Source organism: Neolamprologus brichardi, chromosome 4 (genome assembly GCF_056152115.1).
Source record: "Neolamprologus brichardi isolate AB-2024 chromosome 4, ASM5615211v1, whole genome shotgun sequence".
NCBI classification, from domain to species: Eukaryota; Metazoa; Chordata; class Actinopteri; order Cichliformes; family Cichlidae; genus Neolamprologus; species Neolamprologus brichardi.
The window spans coordinates 8866629-8881257 of record NC_142107.1 but is presented as its reverse complement, the minus strand read 5'-3'; the positions used below and the strand labels follow the sequence as shown (position 1 = coordinate 8881257).

The following is a 14629-nucleotide window of genomic DNA, read 5'->3' as shown; positions in this document are numbered from 1 at the left end:
CTTTGTGTGCTGGCGCACTCTCCAGTCTGAAGGATGCTTGAACTGCTACCTAAGTTTAGAGGAAATAAAAAACAGTGTTGCAACACTGGAATCACGCTGACCTCTAGTGGTTATAAATTGAAAGCAGACACTGGTCAGGCCGGCTGCACTCATACTTGGACACTGCAGTGTCTTCCAGAAGTGATGAGTAATGTTATTGCAACAGTCCTGTGAACCTCTCAGTGTCCTTTCCTGAATATCGCAAGACCTTGGTGTGTCAAAGTCATGTGTTTAGAGGGCAAATGGAAGCAATCACAAAAATTTGGAAGTAAACGTACGACACTGAAACGGTCATGCAGGAAATGAGAAACAAATATTCATGTAAAAGCACGTAGCACCTGAGAGGAAAGTGGAACAGGATCATTTTCAGTCCTTCCCAACAAACCAGAGATGAGATCTAGCTGCAATAAAAGAAAGAAGACGTTTAAGAATAGCATTTATATACTTGCTATTCTATTATTCAGTACAACATTATTTCTTGTATTGTAATTCTGGTTGAGCACATTTTTGTCAGCACATTCAAACAGTTTTGGAAGACTGAGAACGTCCTTAAGAAATTCCGTTTTCTCATTCTGCTTCTAAAGAGCAAGGCTGGATGTGAAAGAAAATATGGTCACATAAGTTTTCATTTACTGAGAACACTGAGGAAGTCAAAACCACAGGAAACCACAGATATAGGCAAAAAAAACAAGAAGACAGAAACCAAAAGCTGTACCATGCATTGATTGGTTTACACTACCAAAGTCTAAGAAAATAACAAAACAAAAACGGTTCACATGAAAATAAATCTTGTTTCTTGATCTCCTGTTGTTAAGTGAGATGATTCATGCTGTTATCGGAATCTATGCCTGCGTAGTGTTTTTAAACACGTAGGCAGGGCTGTAGACACAGACTAAAACTGAAAAGGAGAATTGTGGTAAACAAGGGAAACTTTATTCTCAGCAGCAGGACACACTCTCCCTGTCTTTTCATATTTGTGCTCATATATCTCATGGCTGTGCTTTTATGGGTCGTTTAAATGGTAACTGAGCGAACAGGGAAATGCTTTTCCTCATTTCGTCTTCTTCTGACACACCCAGTTACATATGAGGGGAGGAGGCAGCGAACGGGGAAACAGAGAGTGAAGACTAACAGATCCACAGCTCAAAAGCCTTCCAAAGCTGACCGAGGAAATACGCTTCTTCTCTGTTGGTTTACAAGATTTTGTAGCAGTCGTGTCCATTGGCACTCTGTATGGACCTTCCTGTTGTGGTTTTACTGTGTTTCCCCTTCAGGCACTGACCGAGAGCTCCAGGAAAAAACTTTTTTTTTTGGTGAGATAAGAGGTAAGTTAATGTTGTTTTACATTTGTAGTCAAATAAGGATGAGTTTCTTCCTGGTTCATAGTTAGACTGCCTGTTTTTTATGTACTTTTGTAGAACAGAAATGGAAAAAAAGGTATTTCTTCTGTAGTTATGCTTCATAGCTTCATCAACACTTACCCTTATTCAGAAAGAACATTCAAACAAAACTGGATGAGCCGCACAGGGTGTGCTCAGGGGAATGACAGCGCCTCATTAGTTTATGTGGCTCGTAGCTCTCTGTAATTGATTTAGGATGGATTTAGAGCAAGATACAGAAAGGCTTGGTTGGACTGACTGGGCCTCTTTCCTACCACACTGACCAGCCCACGGTACACAATGTAAGCTCTGCATTATAAAAAGAGACTAAGACCAGTAATCTGTAGTCAATGTACAACAGGACTCAAACTGAGTAAAGTGCATTCAAACAGGATTTCTATTGCATCATGGCTCACAAGCTAAGTAAATGTGTTACACAGTACCATAGCTTTGTTATTGTTACTTTCCTGTTTGGTACTTCAGTTCATTTCAGCTCTGTGTAGATGTGGATTAAAATTTAATTTTTAAAATACAAAACACTGTCAAAGGTAAAACCACAAAGAACAACAAAAAAACACACCAACTATATCAGCAACCTGTCTTAGTTGAGTTTTTTTCATAGTATTTTATACAAAATTGTAGCATTCAGGAAGAACATTTTTGGAGCCATTCTACTTGAACCCTTGAATAACACTTAGTAAATATTACTTTTTTATCATTAAGGTATTTGCTTATGTTGGAGAGAGTATTTCTTTGTTATTAGTACTTCAGATGACTGCGCTATATATACAGTGCTATGGAAAAGTATTTACCCACTTCCTGATTTTTTATTTTTGTGCATATTTGTCACATTTACATGTTTCAGATCATTAAACATATTTTAATATTAGACAGATATAACTTTTAAAATAATGATTTTGTTTATAAATGGAATAAAGTTCTTCAAAAGTACCTGCGCCTGTATGAATAAGCTGTCTGATGATGTGAAATAGGCTAAAACCCCTCAAAAAGCAACACATCGTGCCTTGAAGCTGTGAAACAGTCATCTTTCAGCCTGGGTTACAAAGCAATTTCTAAGGCTTGAAGATTTGGAGCCCTTTTTCACAAACAGAGAAAACTTGGAACAGTGGTGAACCTTCCCAGGAGTGGTTGACCTACCATAACATCTCCAGGAGTGCATTGAAGACTCATCCAGGAGGTCACAAAATAACCTAGCACAGCATCTAAAGAACTGCTGGCCTCACTCAGCTCAGTTAAAGTCAGAGTTCATGATTCAACAATAAGAAAGAAATAGGACAAAAATGGCACCTATGGGAGAGTTCAAGGAGAAAACCACTCCTGACCAAAAAGAACATGAAGTCTCGTCGCAGATTTGCCAAGAAACATGTTGATGATCCTCGAGACTTATGGGAAATATCATATTTCACACCAAGAGTCAAACATGTTGGTGGTAGTGTGGTGGTGTGAGGCTGTTTTTCTGCCTCAGAAGGACTTGCTGTAATTGATGGAAACACGAATTCTGCTCTCTACCAGAAAATCCTAAAGGAGAATTTCCAGTTCAGCTCATAGGCTGAAGCTCTAGACAATAAAGATTATTGCCCAGTCTAGTCAAAGTCCAGACTTAAATTCAGTTGAGATCCTTTGGTGTGGCCGAAACAGGCTATTCATTTTAGAAACCCTCCAATGAGGCTAATTTAAAACAATTGTGCTTAGAAGAGTGGGCCAAAATTTCTCCACAGTGCTGTAAAAGACTCATTTCAGGTTATCTCAAATGCTTGATTGCAGTTCCTGCTGCCAAGGGTGGCACAACCATTTGTTAGGTTAATGGGGCAGTTAGTTTTCATACAGAACCACAATTTTACTTAATCTTTTTTTCAGGAGTTACTATGTTTCAACCCAACTTCCCAGTTTTCATTCACTTTCACTACCCTCATCGTGTTACTGGTTGCAGCACGGACCTACTTCCTCATTGTATACACACTCTGAATTTACTGGATTTCTGTATCTAAGCCACTGCCATTGTGTTGCATTGAGTTGAGTTGAATACTTGTGGTTACAGATTGGAGGGCCTCTTAACATATTTTTGTGCTACACTGGGTAATCTGTGCAGTATTTCATTTGTTCCACTTTTAATGTGTTCAGTATCTGAGCAATAGTCAGATACTAACCTCATAAACCATTAGAAGGATATCAACCACTGGAAATATTTATGTGATGCTGTGGTTAGCTTTTAAAAAGCTTTAGCTCACACATACATCTGCTAATGTTTCCTCTGAAACCATATAACTGGTTGTCACACACAAACCTTTGCATAAACAAATGCAATGAATATTTTGCCTCCTGTTTGCATTGGACAAAGCAAATTACAAGTTCCCCGTAACTCATTGAAAGTGACACAAATCTCAAATACTGTGTTACAGCGCCAGAAAACGTAGATCAATACGTCTTAAGTTTTTATTTGTACTTATTCAATTTCAGTTTACATTTCTGAAGATGGAAAAAGGATATCCACCACAGGAATCAGCTCCACCTTACCCCGGCCCACCCTTGGACTATGGACAAGGAATGCCTCAGCCAGGGACGTATCCTCAACCAGGGACGTATCCTCAACCAGGGATGTACCCTCAACCAGGGACGTACCCTCAACCAGGGACGTACCCTCAACCAGGGATGTACCCTCCGCCAGCACCTTCTCCTCCAGGATATCAGCCAGGTCTGTGTCTGCACTCACAAATTATTCCTGCTTTTTATACCAAAATATTCTAATAAACCTTTGTTGTTATGTGTTTGCTTAAATACACAAATGAAAGAGATTAAAGATTAAAGAGATAAATTAGTGACAATTAGTGAAATTAGTGAAAAAAGTGACAGTTCTCTTCAAACAGTATACTAAAGTACTTATTTACATATGTATATTTGTCCCTGTTGTGATGACTTGTGTACTTTGTTTAACAGGCGGTGTTTTTGCTCCTGCACCGGGTGCACCTGTCACAACAGGTGAGGCAACCTGATCCTTTAAAGTACACCTACATGTCTTTGTATGATTTCTCAGAACTCTTGCATGCAAATATGCAGCATGGGAAAATAAAAACATTAAAAGGTTAAAGTGTAACTTCTCACAGCTGTTAAAAAGCTGTTAAAAAACGAATGTGCATCTGCTCCAGCGTGTAAAGTGAACAGAGCTGCCTCTGTGGACACTGGCTGAAATTCTTGGTCTTATATCAAACTGATCTGAAGAATAGGCTTGTTTGTAGCCTCTCTACAGGGAAAAGCAATTGTTCAGAGTTCACCCCATGTGCAGTCACATCCTGAGTCCTGCCTTTTGAAATAGATGCATAAGAATTCATTCCAAAGCCACATTTGTGTGTTAAACACATGTAAAACATTAACCATGTCACAGTTGTACAGTTATATACTACTACTAATACCGGTAGTCTTCTACGTCTAGACTATATTACTGGTCTATGCTGTGCTGGACATCTGCTACTAGAAACCTTGGTGCTTGAATGGCTCATTACTTTAAAATACAAGACAACAGAAAGGCTTTGAAAAAAAAGCCCTTTTCCACCCACAACTTACTACTGCAACCACTACTGCTTGCTACTGGCACCCTCCAGTGGTGATGTAGAGTCTTAGCTGTTGATACAAGGCAAGGATGGGGAACACATTTCCACTGACTTAAGTAATGCAAGTGAAGGGTCACACACTTGATGTATGATTTGAAACCACACTAGGTTTGGTTATAGTTAAGTAATAGGAGCAGTATAGGCCAGCTGCAGGAAGTTGGCTTGAGATCAATCAACATAAGGTGGCTCCTTATGGAAGTTTTGAGGGTTGTTTGGTTTTCCTTTGCAGGCGAGTTCTGGTCATCAGCCTGCATCTTGCAAATGTCTGCTTCAAGATGCAATAGACATGAGATCCTCACTGCCAGCTTGATAGTCAGTTTAAAGCCAGTCTATGAAGCTCTACAGTGCTTTGAATTTTAAAATGGAAACAAAGGTTAATAGAAATAACAGGAATAAACACCTTTATTTTGTGTTTTACACATTTCTGTTCCTCAGTGACTAACATTGTAGTAACACCGAGGCTACAGGATGTTCCTGGACAAACTGTGTGTCCTCACTGCCACCAGACAGTGATCACCAGGACACAACACACCCCAGGCCTGCTGACGTGGGCTATTTGTGGAGGCCTCGCCTTCTTTGGGTAAATACAACCATTTAGGTAGAGGATTTTCAAACTAAAACTCTAAAAGAGCTGAGACACATCTTTGGTCTTAAGAAAACCTTAACATTACAAGTGCTTGTTTCCACCTATAGGTGCTTTCTTTGCTGCTGTATCCCATTCTGCGTTGATTCCTGTCAAGATGTGGAGCACCACTGTTCATCCTGTGGCAGAGTCATCTACGTTTATAAGCGAATGTGAATCTTGTGATGGCTCTTACCCACTTGACTATGACAGAAATCAGTGGAAGATTTGTAAATCAAGAGATTCAAGCCAAACAACATACCAATAAATACTTTTATCAGCTGCATGTTGTAGTTATGAGTTTTTCTCCTTTGCTCAGATGTGAATTTGGGTGGTTGCTCACGCTGTAATTCAGTATTTAGACATGATATTATTTTGAGATAAATAAATATTGAGTTTATACACCAGATACATTTGCAACATTACAAATACAAAAATTAAATCTGTAAATACTAATAGATTATATTTTTTTCATAACCTTCTTTGTATGTTTTTGTCATATAATTTTATGCCACTGATTACACGATATTTTATATGTATCATCTTTATTGTTTATATTCTGTTAGTATACCTAGTTTTTTATTGCAATACTTCTAATGCGCTTTGAATTACTTAGACACCCAAACTCTTAAACTTATTTCCAAATTATTTCTGTGTAACCAGCAAAACTCAGACAATAAAGGAATATCCTTGGAATGTTGTTTTGTGGTAATTAAATGCACAGATAAATGAGTGTGGTTAGGAGGCTAATTTCATCATTGATCTGATGTTGGAATCATCCTGAAAAAACAACATGGTTTTGTTTTGTTTGACTGCGGTTTGACTGTGTGATTAAGTGTCTGTCTGACACATAACACACACAATTAATTAATAAACAAACAGATTAACTAATTAACTGATTTTCAATTTTCCACTTTTGTTTGAAGGTATGTTAAATTTTTTTTAATTAACTTGTGAAAAAAGGGCTAGGGTTACAAAGCCAAGGAATTTTCATTTTGATTATTTGTTTTTTGTTGTTCTTCATGTAGTTCTTCAGCTTCTGACATAATTTTTTAAATGTTTATCCCCATGTCATCAACAAGCTTCTGGAATAATTCTGCTAATTTGACCAGAATTGGCAGAGTTGAGATAAACGTGTTCGTTTCTGAAAAGGTTGGCTTAGGTTGGGGCTTTGGGAAGAACATTCCAGAAGTTTAATGTCAGCCTGCTTTATCCATGGCTTGTGTCTGGGATCAATGTCCTTTTGGAAGATCCAAGTTTCAACTGTTGATTTGAGGTGAAGTTGAGGTTGTCTTCCTTCTTTGTTAATCAATCTACTTTGTCTTCAATCTACAATGTATCACTACCACAGGCAGCACAGAGCCTGAGCATGATGCTACCACCGCTGTGTTTGACAAACACTGTGGTAAACTTGTCCATGTGGGCAGCTGCAAATTTAAGTCGAGCTTGCAGTTGTCAGTTTTGGAGCAGGGGCTTCTTTCTTGGTCACAAGAAACAAGTTGGAAACACAATAACTCTATTCACACAATTTGAAAGCTTTTTTTTTTTTAATCTGAGTTTTTAAGTTAGTAAAAAAATACAAAAGAAGTGGAAACCGTAGGGGCAAAACAGACACAGATAAAAACAATTAAGACATTCACACTGGGGAGGAAGTAAAATCAAGCAGAAGACACTGGTGACTTGTATATGCTATGGGAAAAAACTAGATGAGGTCAAACACACAATACAGACTGAAAACAATACAGTTTGTGGTGTGATGTGTATGAGAGGAAAGGCACTGTAGACTAATGTATTATTAAAGGTTTGTGCATTAAGTCAGTGAGATGAGAAAAGAGTTGCTACATATTAATGAACTTTAGCCTATTTGAAGCCAGGAAAGAAAGCTGGCAAAAATGCAGACTGTGAAAATTAACAGACAGGCTAGGTATAAAACGTGCGACTGAATAAATATTCAGTCTGATGTTTAAATGAAATGTTTCATTTTCTCATGTCTCAGTCATTCAAGTGGCTGAGGTAGTCTTCTCCAAAGACAATCATCTGTTTCAGTGCACACAGGATGTGAGCATCAGTGGCATCATTTGTATTGATTTCTGAACTGTAGTTCTTCACAAGAAAGATGCTGTTCACTGGGAGGCCCAGAAACTGGCTAAATTTGTAGACCTGAGTGTTGAAAAGATTTCAGTGATTCAGTAACTGTAAAAAGATTTCAGTGCTAAATTTAGAAAATGTAACTGAAAAAGTGCATTCAAAATTAATAAAATTAACCTGTTCCTTCAGGTAGTCACTCTTGTAGACGTTGTTCACATTCTTTTGTGCCTTGGGACAGGCGTCATCAACTTTAGTGAGAATAGCCAGCTGGGGAATTTCTGTTAATGCAAAAACGTAATCACTTTATAAACATTTGTTTTTCTCCCTCTTTTTTTTGCTGCATATTCCATAAATTAATACATATATATATATATACACATACATATATATATAAATTATGTATTAATTAGTCCAAATAATGTATTACAGAACCCTTTGCAACTGCTACCTTACCCAACGCAGTGGCTGCCAGTCTGATATCTCTCAGCTTTGCAATCATGTCCAGAGTTAGTAAAGACACTAAGCCAGCAGGAACAACAGTGACCACAACATGAACTCTGTCACTCAGTTGAGGAGCAGCGTTGTATTCTAGATCTCCCTCTTCCAGCTTTTTTTCAGGATCAAACTAGAAAACAATGGAGTAAGAAGAGGTGTAAAGAAGATTACATCTCTTCTTACTGAAACTAATCTCAGTTAATATCTCTTGTTTATTACTTAAACAAGAGTTTAAGTAATAATTGTGATTAATTATGATTATATTCAGAAGGCACAAACTAAACAGAGCCCTGAAAAGAGTAAGTCTTACGAAGTTTTGACTCTGGAGAAGATGAGATGGGATGAAAGACGGTAGAAGTGAGAATCAAGGGTCTTCAAAGTCAGAAAAGAATGAACTGACCATGCAATAAGGACTTAAAGGCAGCTGAAGTCCAGAAATGATCAGCCTGTGATGAACGCCTGAGGACATGGAATACAGGGAAGAAGTGATGCTTGAAAGAAGAATAGCAGGCTCATGCTGAGACTGAGAATATCACTGCTAAAATTATTATGACTCAAAAGAAAGGTAGCACATCATAAACAGAACTTGTCACAAGATCTAAACCAAGACTATATGTCACACAGTGGAAATTTGTATTTATCTTGTATATTGTTTTTATTCTGATTTTTGGTGTTTATTTATGAGTGTCGTTTTATTTGCATGGTTTTATTCTGTTTCTATTGCATAGTTTTTAGTGTTTTATGTGACATAGTTTTTAATCCACTGTGGACTGGCTACACATGGGACAAATTAGCTGATAGGGACCACCTGCTGAGGCATGGGTGTGTCCAGAGGTGGCCTATCAGCTGTGTAAAGACCTTTTAAAAGCAGGCTAGCTGAGCACTGAAAAAAAAAACGGCAACAGTACGAGTCAACACGTGTGATTGGCAGCAGGGCAGAAGTTTACCTCTGCCTGCATTTGTGAGTAGGGTCTCTACTGTTGTTTACTGGGTGCAGCAGGGTTGGGAGAGGGTCGCCATGGCCATGAGCCAGGGCCGCTTCTGGGACCATTGTTCTAGCCCCTATTTGTTATTTTACAGGACACCGACGCAAGGGGAGCTGTGGCGGTGGTCGCATGATGGATTCGGGTGCAGAACGCAAGCTGGGTTGGGATGTGATGGGCCCGTGGAAGGACAAGAAGATGGGAGGCGCTTCCTTGTCTGCCGAAGACGAGGCTGGCGTGGACTCTGCTCTAAAGAAGGAATTCCTAGCCTGCTGATGGACCCATAATGAACATGTGGCATAATTATAGCAGGGTTTTTTTAGTGAATGTAGAAAATGGTAGTTTTACGGGTTTTAGAATTGTTTTATTTAGTTTTGGTAGATTGACAACATTTTATTACGTACATTTTAAGTGTGTTTTTATTTGTGCTCCCTGGCCTAGTAATAAACTGTTTCTGATCAGACCTGCTTCATTTCTGTGCCCTGGGTATCTGACTCGCTTGCTCCCCATTGTATTTTAAAGAATCTTTCTTTTTAGCAGGACATTCTGGCGCGACTGCTTTAGTGTCCCCATGTGTTACACCATTACTCAACTCTGAACTCCCACAGCTTATTTTTAGGATATTAACTTTTATCTTGTAGGCATATGAAATGATTTGTAAACATATATTCCCCTACTATATCCCATACATTTGAAATGAAAACATTGTAACACCAAAATGTAAATGCAAACACGATTCAGTGATTTGCAAATCTTATGAACCCATATAAGAGAACCCCCCCCCCCCCCCACCCAAAAATAAATAAATAAATAAATAAACAAAACCAAAAAACTAGACATATGAAGCAAAGCCAAAGGTCAAAAGATTCTACCTCGTAACCATCTTTCACATGTCCTCGTAGGGCAAGCTTAATGTCTTCCACATGAACGCCTTTGATACTTTCCATGCCCATGATGTCATTGAAAACAAATGAGTAATAACCTTCATTGACTTTGGAGAATTTGTATGTTTTGTACTGAAAACAGAAGATGGAGTTCATAAGTCTTTGTTTAAAGCAGCTACAGTCATTATTTGACAGTAAAAAAATGATAGATAGATAGATACAAACCTTTTTGGTGAATGACTCTGCTGTGAGGTGTTGATCTGTTGGAGCTCGATTAGTAACTCTGCCTTGTAAAACACTGTCAACAGAGTTGATGAAGGTAGATTTCCCCTCACCAGTTGGCCCAATAAGCAGAATTCTGAGATGGGTAGCATCATGATTTCGAGGACTGTACGATTTCAGAAAATCCAGCGTATCCTGGTTATTCCTGCAAACAATCAACCAAACAGACACTGAAACTTTACAAATAATTTGTTTTTGTTTTTAGAAATAAAAAGGTATCACTTTGTAATTTTTCTAAAAATTTAGCATAAATAATATTTCTTGAACTTTAGCCAAAACCTTCTTTTAGGCCATACCAGTTTTGTGTTTTACCAACAAAAACTGAGCTATCATGAACAGGATAAACAACACCAAATATTATGTCAGTGATCTGGGGCATGTAGGTTTGGATCCCCCCCTAATCAGTAACACCTTTGTTTAGAAACTGTATTGTGTCTTTACTTATATTTGTCTAATATTTACATTTATTCGATAATCTGAAACTACATTCTTTTTCAGCTAGTGAACAAGAATGTAATTTATATAACTCTGTTGTCAAAGGAGCTTGCAAAGAAAAGTGTCTGGACTTCTTTAAGTTGCTTGAAGACGTTTCACCTCTCATCTGAGAAGCTTCTTCAGTTCTAAGGTCAAATGGTGGGGAGTCCCAGATTTAAACCTAGTGGGAGCATCCCCCCGCAGAGGGACAAAGGACCCCCTGATGATCCTCTAATCGCCTAAGCCAAGGTGTGAAACTGGGTGTGGGTCCCAATCAGCCAGGGTTTCAGGTGAGCTCATTGTGAAACCTGGCCCCACCTTATCATGCGAGTTAAGGAGCACAACGAAGGCAAAACAATAATATATGTTTATCATACTCACTTTGGCAAAGGCCTCCATGACTGACTAAATACTGAAGAGGAAAATCACATATGTTAACATAATGGGAAGATAAGAACATAAACAAATAGTGTCACAATGCAAAATTTGAAAATTTATTAAGTGTTACATTAACATCATTATCATTTAATAAAATTTGAGTTGGTGGAGCATCTATTGCTAATATTGTTACTGTTTTTTTGATGTTCACCTTAATTACTTGGTTAGGTTGAAGAATAAAAGTTCTTTAAAAATGTTTCACATATAAGGATTTCACAGTTTTCAGTGTTTATTGTAAAAATTAAAAAAAAAACCCCAATCAAAATTGTTTTTAATTTTTTTTTTACTTTGGATCAATGAAGCGATCATACATTTTGCTCTGAGACTAGTGTGACATGTAACAGGCCAGGACTTACCTCCGCCCATATCTGTAAAACAAGACAATTATATGAAAAGGTCAGTAAACTGAAATAAAAAAAAAGATCAAAATAGATATGATTTGCAATTCAGAGTCTTTCATCGTCCCTTCATCCTCAGTATATGTGTTTGAGTCTATTCCAAGATTCAGAATCATTAAATTGAGTCTCATAAACAAATATTTTATTGACAGTAAAACAGAAAATATAACAGATATTTAAACTAAAATATTTTACTATTTCATGAAAAATATTAGTAATTAGTATAAATATAAGTTATAAGTATATTTATGCAAACTAATAAAAATATTAATTTAATAGTTAATTGTGAATATGATGACAGCAACATGCTACAAAAAAACTTTGGAGGCGAGCAACAAATTGCTGGAAAAGTAAATGGTGCTAACAAGAAGCAGCCAGAGGAACACTTTGCAGCTAAATAGGTTAATTAACAACAGCTCGGTGACATGACTGGGCATAAAACGAGCATCTTAGATAGGCAGAGTTTGTTAGAAATAAAGATGGGCAGAAATTCATCAATCTACAAACATTATGCAAATTATGGAACAATTTCAGCAGCATTGGGTGTTCAGGATCAGGCTGCACTGCATTAAAAACAGGCCTGATTCTGTCATTGAAACTGCAGGGGCTCAGGAACACTGTCAGAAATCACCTTCTGTGTATACAGCTTGACATGCTATCCAAGCAGATTAAAGCTCTATCATGTAAATAAGAAGCTATATGTGAATATAATCCAGAATAATCACCGTCTTCTCAATTTAGATTTGCTTAGTCAAAGTTGAAAACTTCTATGTGTTCAAATGATTTGAAATGTAAGCTAAAGACGAGAAAGCCATCTGGCGTTTTATCAGTGAAGATCTTGCATATTTCATTAAGACAATGTTAAACTATTTTCTATTCTACTTTATATTTTTCAGTCAAGTCTCGGTGCTCAACTACATGCAGTTCAGACCTTTCACCAACCGAAAGCATTTGGTGCATCAAACCTCTCCTCTATAAAGGTCCAGCAGTTGTTAAAAGAGGAGAGGACGCTACACAGAGGTAAACATCCCTATGTCAAAATCCAGTATGAAAACAATAGAACGGAAGGCGTGTGTGCATAGTGGAAAGTAGATATGCTCCAGGATAAGTTAGGGGAACTCACACGTTTTATCAGAGTTACTTTTTAACACACACACACAAACACACACACACACACACACACACGCTCTGAGAGCAGAATAAGCAAGGCTGTGATTGTAACTAACTATACAGTGAACTAATTGTCTTTCTTGTTGGTATTGTAACTGAATTTGAGTCAAAGCAGTATAATTGAAAAGGTCTTACCTTCTCCTACTTGGTTCTGGACACAATGACTGCAATGCTGACACATGAGGCTATTCTGTTAGTTTCCTTACTGCTTTCACTTTCATATTCATCTATTTTTTTTTTCAAGTAAGTCATGTGACTTTAAAGAAGCAGTTTTCTTGTTCACATTACTTATTGAATTACTGACATGCAGGTTAAGTAAATGAATCACACAGGGTTAGTTTACTCAGATTTTAAGTTTGTTCATTCTTGTATTTAGTCTTGTTCCCAGTTCCTAGTTATTTTATAGCTTTCTTCTCGCAGTATTCCATCCTCTGGTGTCACATTTACTGTATTTCATTCATTCATGTCTGTGTTTTCCCTCTTTAGCTGTTACACTTTCTGTTTTACTTTAACCTCCTATGACCCGAACTCTTCCACAGCATGCATTTTTAATTTCTCTTTGATATTTGGGCTGATTGGGGCCCAATGAATGTAAAAACAAAGAATTACCAGATTTTTTTTTACCTTATTTTTGTTTTTAAGAAAAATCAGAGCCATATATGAGGATATTCGTTTAAAATTTTGATAGAACAGTAGCAGTATAATGTCCTCGTAAGTGGATATCAGGCCCTTGTAGAGCAAAATCGAATATTTTGGTCTAAATAATCCAAAATGAGATGTCCACATATGTGGATGCCAGGTCCTAGGAGCTTAAGAGTTAGTTTTTGTTGTGTTTTGCTTTTAGTTTTGCTTTTCTTGTCTTCTGTGATGTAGTTCCTCTGTTAGCCAGAGGAAGGAAAGGACTCCTCTTTCCCTACCTGCCCTTCTGTGCGTATATATAGTAATCTTTTCCCCTTCCCCTTTGTCAGAGTGTCTGTTATGCTGTTACTTGAAGCACTTTCAGAATGTGACAAATATTATTTAAAGGTAGATCTTTTTCAAAAACCTTCTCAAACTGCAGATTTGGAGCTTAGGTCTGTTATTTGTACAACTTTACAGGTTATAGTAATCCCTAGTACTACATAGTATTAACATAGGGATATCCTGCCATGGTCTGTATTATTGTTACTTCTTTGTCTAATAATGTCTAATATCCTTTGTCCACTATATCCTCTCTCCCTGCTCTGCACATGTCCAAATTATCTCAAGGTTTGCCTAATAATAATTTGGTCTCCAAACTGCTCAATCTGGGCTATCCCTCTGATGTACTAATTTCGAATGTTGTCAATTTTAGACACTTACTCACTTACCCCCACTGAAATGTCTACCCATCTTTAACTCTGCCAATTTCAGCTCTGACTTCAGTCTTTTTTTCAGTTCCACAGTTCTGAAACCATACATCACAGCAGATCTCACTACCATTTTGCAAACCTCCTCTTTCACTAGTGGTGCTATCCTTCTGCCACAAATCACCCCTGAAACTCATCTCAGTTAATATCTTTAATCCATACCAATATCCTAAAGGCATGAACTATAATTTCCTGCTTCTAAATTCAGATAAAAGTGAGGTTATTGTACCCTAAAAATCTCCGAAACATGGTGTCTAATCAGATACTTGCTCTAGATGGCATTACCATGGCCTCCATTAACACTATTAGGAATCCTGGAGTCATTTTCACCAGAACGTGTCCTTCAATGTGAATATTAAAAAA

At 37.5% G+C, this 14629-nt stretch overlaps 2 protein-coding genes across 2 annotated transcripts; one reads left to right on the top strand and one right to left on the bottom strand.

Moving 5' to 3' along the window:
- The first annotated feature begins 1119 nt into the window (after positions 1–1119).
- LOC102796162 (lipopolysaccharide-induced tumor necrosis factor-alpha factor homolog) lies at positions 1120–6362 on the top strand. The gene is made up of 5 exons (XM_006791593.3): positions 1120–1364; positions 3897–4131; positions 4374–4415; positions 5480–5624; positions 5738–6362. The coding sequence occupies exons 2-5, from the start codon at positions 3912–3914 to the stop codon at positions 5841–5843; spliced, it is 513 nt and encodes a 170-aa protein (XP_006791656.1). The 5' UTR covers positions 1120–1364; positions 3897–3911; the 3' UTR covers positions 5844–6362.
- Positions 6363–7644: 1282 nt separating this feature from the next.
- LOC148102945 (interferon-induced protein 44-like) lies at positions 7645–11676 on the bottom strand. Its single transcript, XM_087840276.1, has 7 exons — positions 11667–11676; positions 11254–11284; positions 10342–10543; positions 10105–10248; positions 8208–8379; positions 7932–8032; positions 7645–7826 (listed from the first exon to the last, which is right to left on the bottom strand). Exons 1-7 carry the CDS (start codon positions 11674–11676, stop codon positions 7659–7661), a joined length of 828 nt encoding a protein of 275 aa, XP_087696402.1. The 3' UTR covers positions 7645–7658.
- Between the last annotated feature and the right edge of the window lie 2953 nt (positions 11677–14629).

Bases quoted from the DNA above. Each gene is read 5' to 3' on its own strand.
- LOC102796162 (XM_006791593.3), top strand. From the start codon at position 3,912: ATGGAAAAAGGATATCCACCACAGGAATCAGCTCCACCTTACCCCGGC. The intron at 4,132-4,373 runs GTCTGTGTCTGC...TTTGTTTAACAG, and splicing joins TCCTCCAGGATATCAGCCAG to GCGGTGTTTTTGCTCCTGCA. The intron at 5,625-5,737 runs GTAAATACAACC...TTCCACCTATAG, and splicing joins GGAGGCCTCGCCTTCTTTGG to GTGCTTTCTTTGCTGCTGTA.
- LOC148102945 (XM_087840276.1), bottom strand. The intron at 10,249-10,341 runs GTTTGTATCTAT...TTCTGTTTTCAG, and splicing joins CAGAGTCATTCACCAAAAAG to TACAAAACATACAAATTCTC. The intron at 8,033-8,207 runs GTAAGGTAGCAG...TTGCATTAACAG, and splicing joins ACTGGCAGCCACTGCGTTGG to AAATTCCCCAGCTGGCTATT.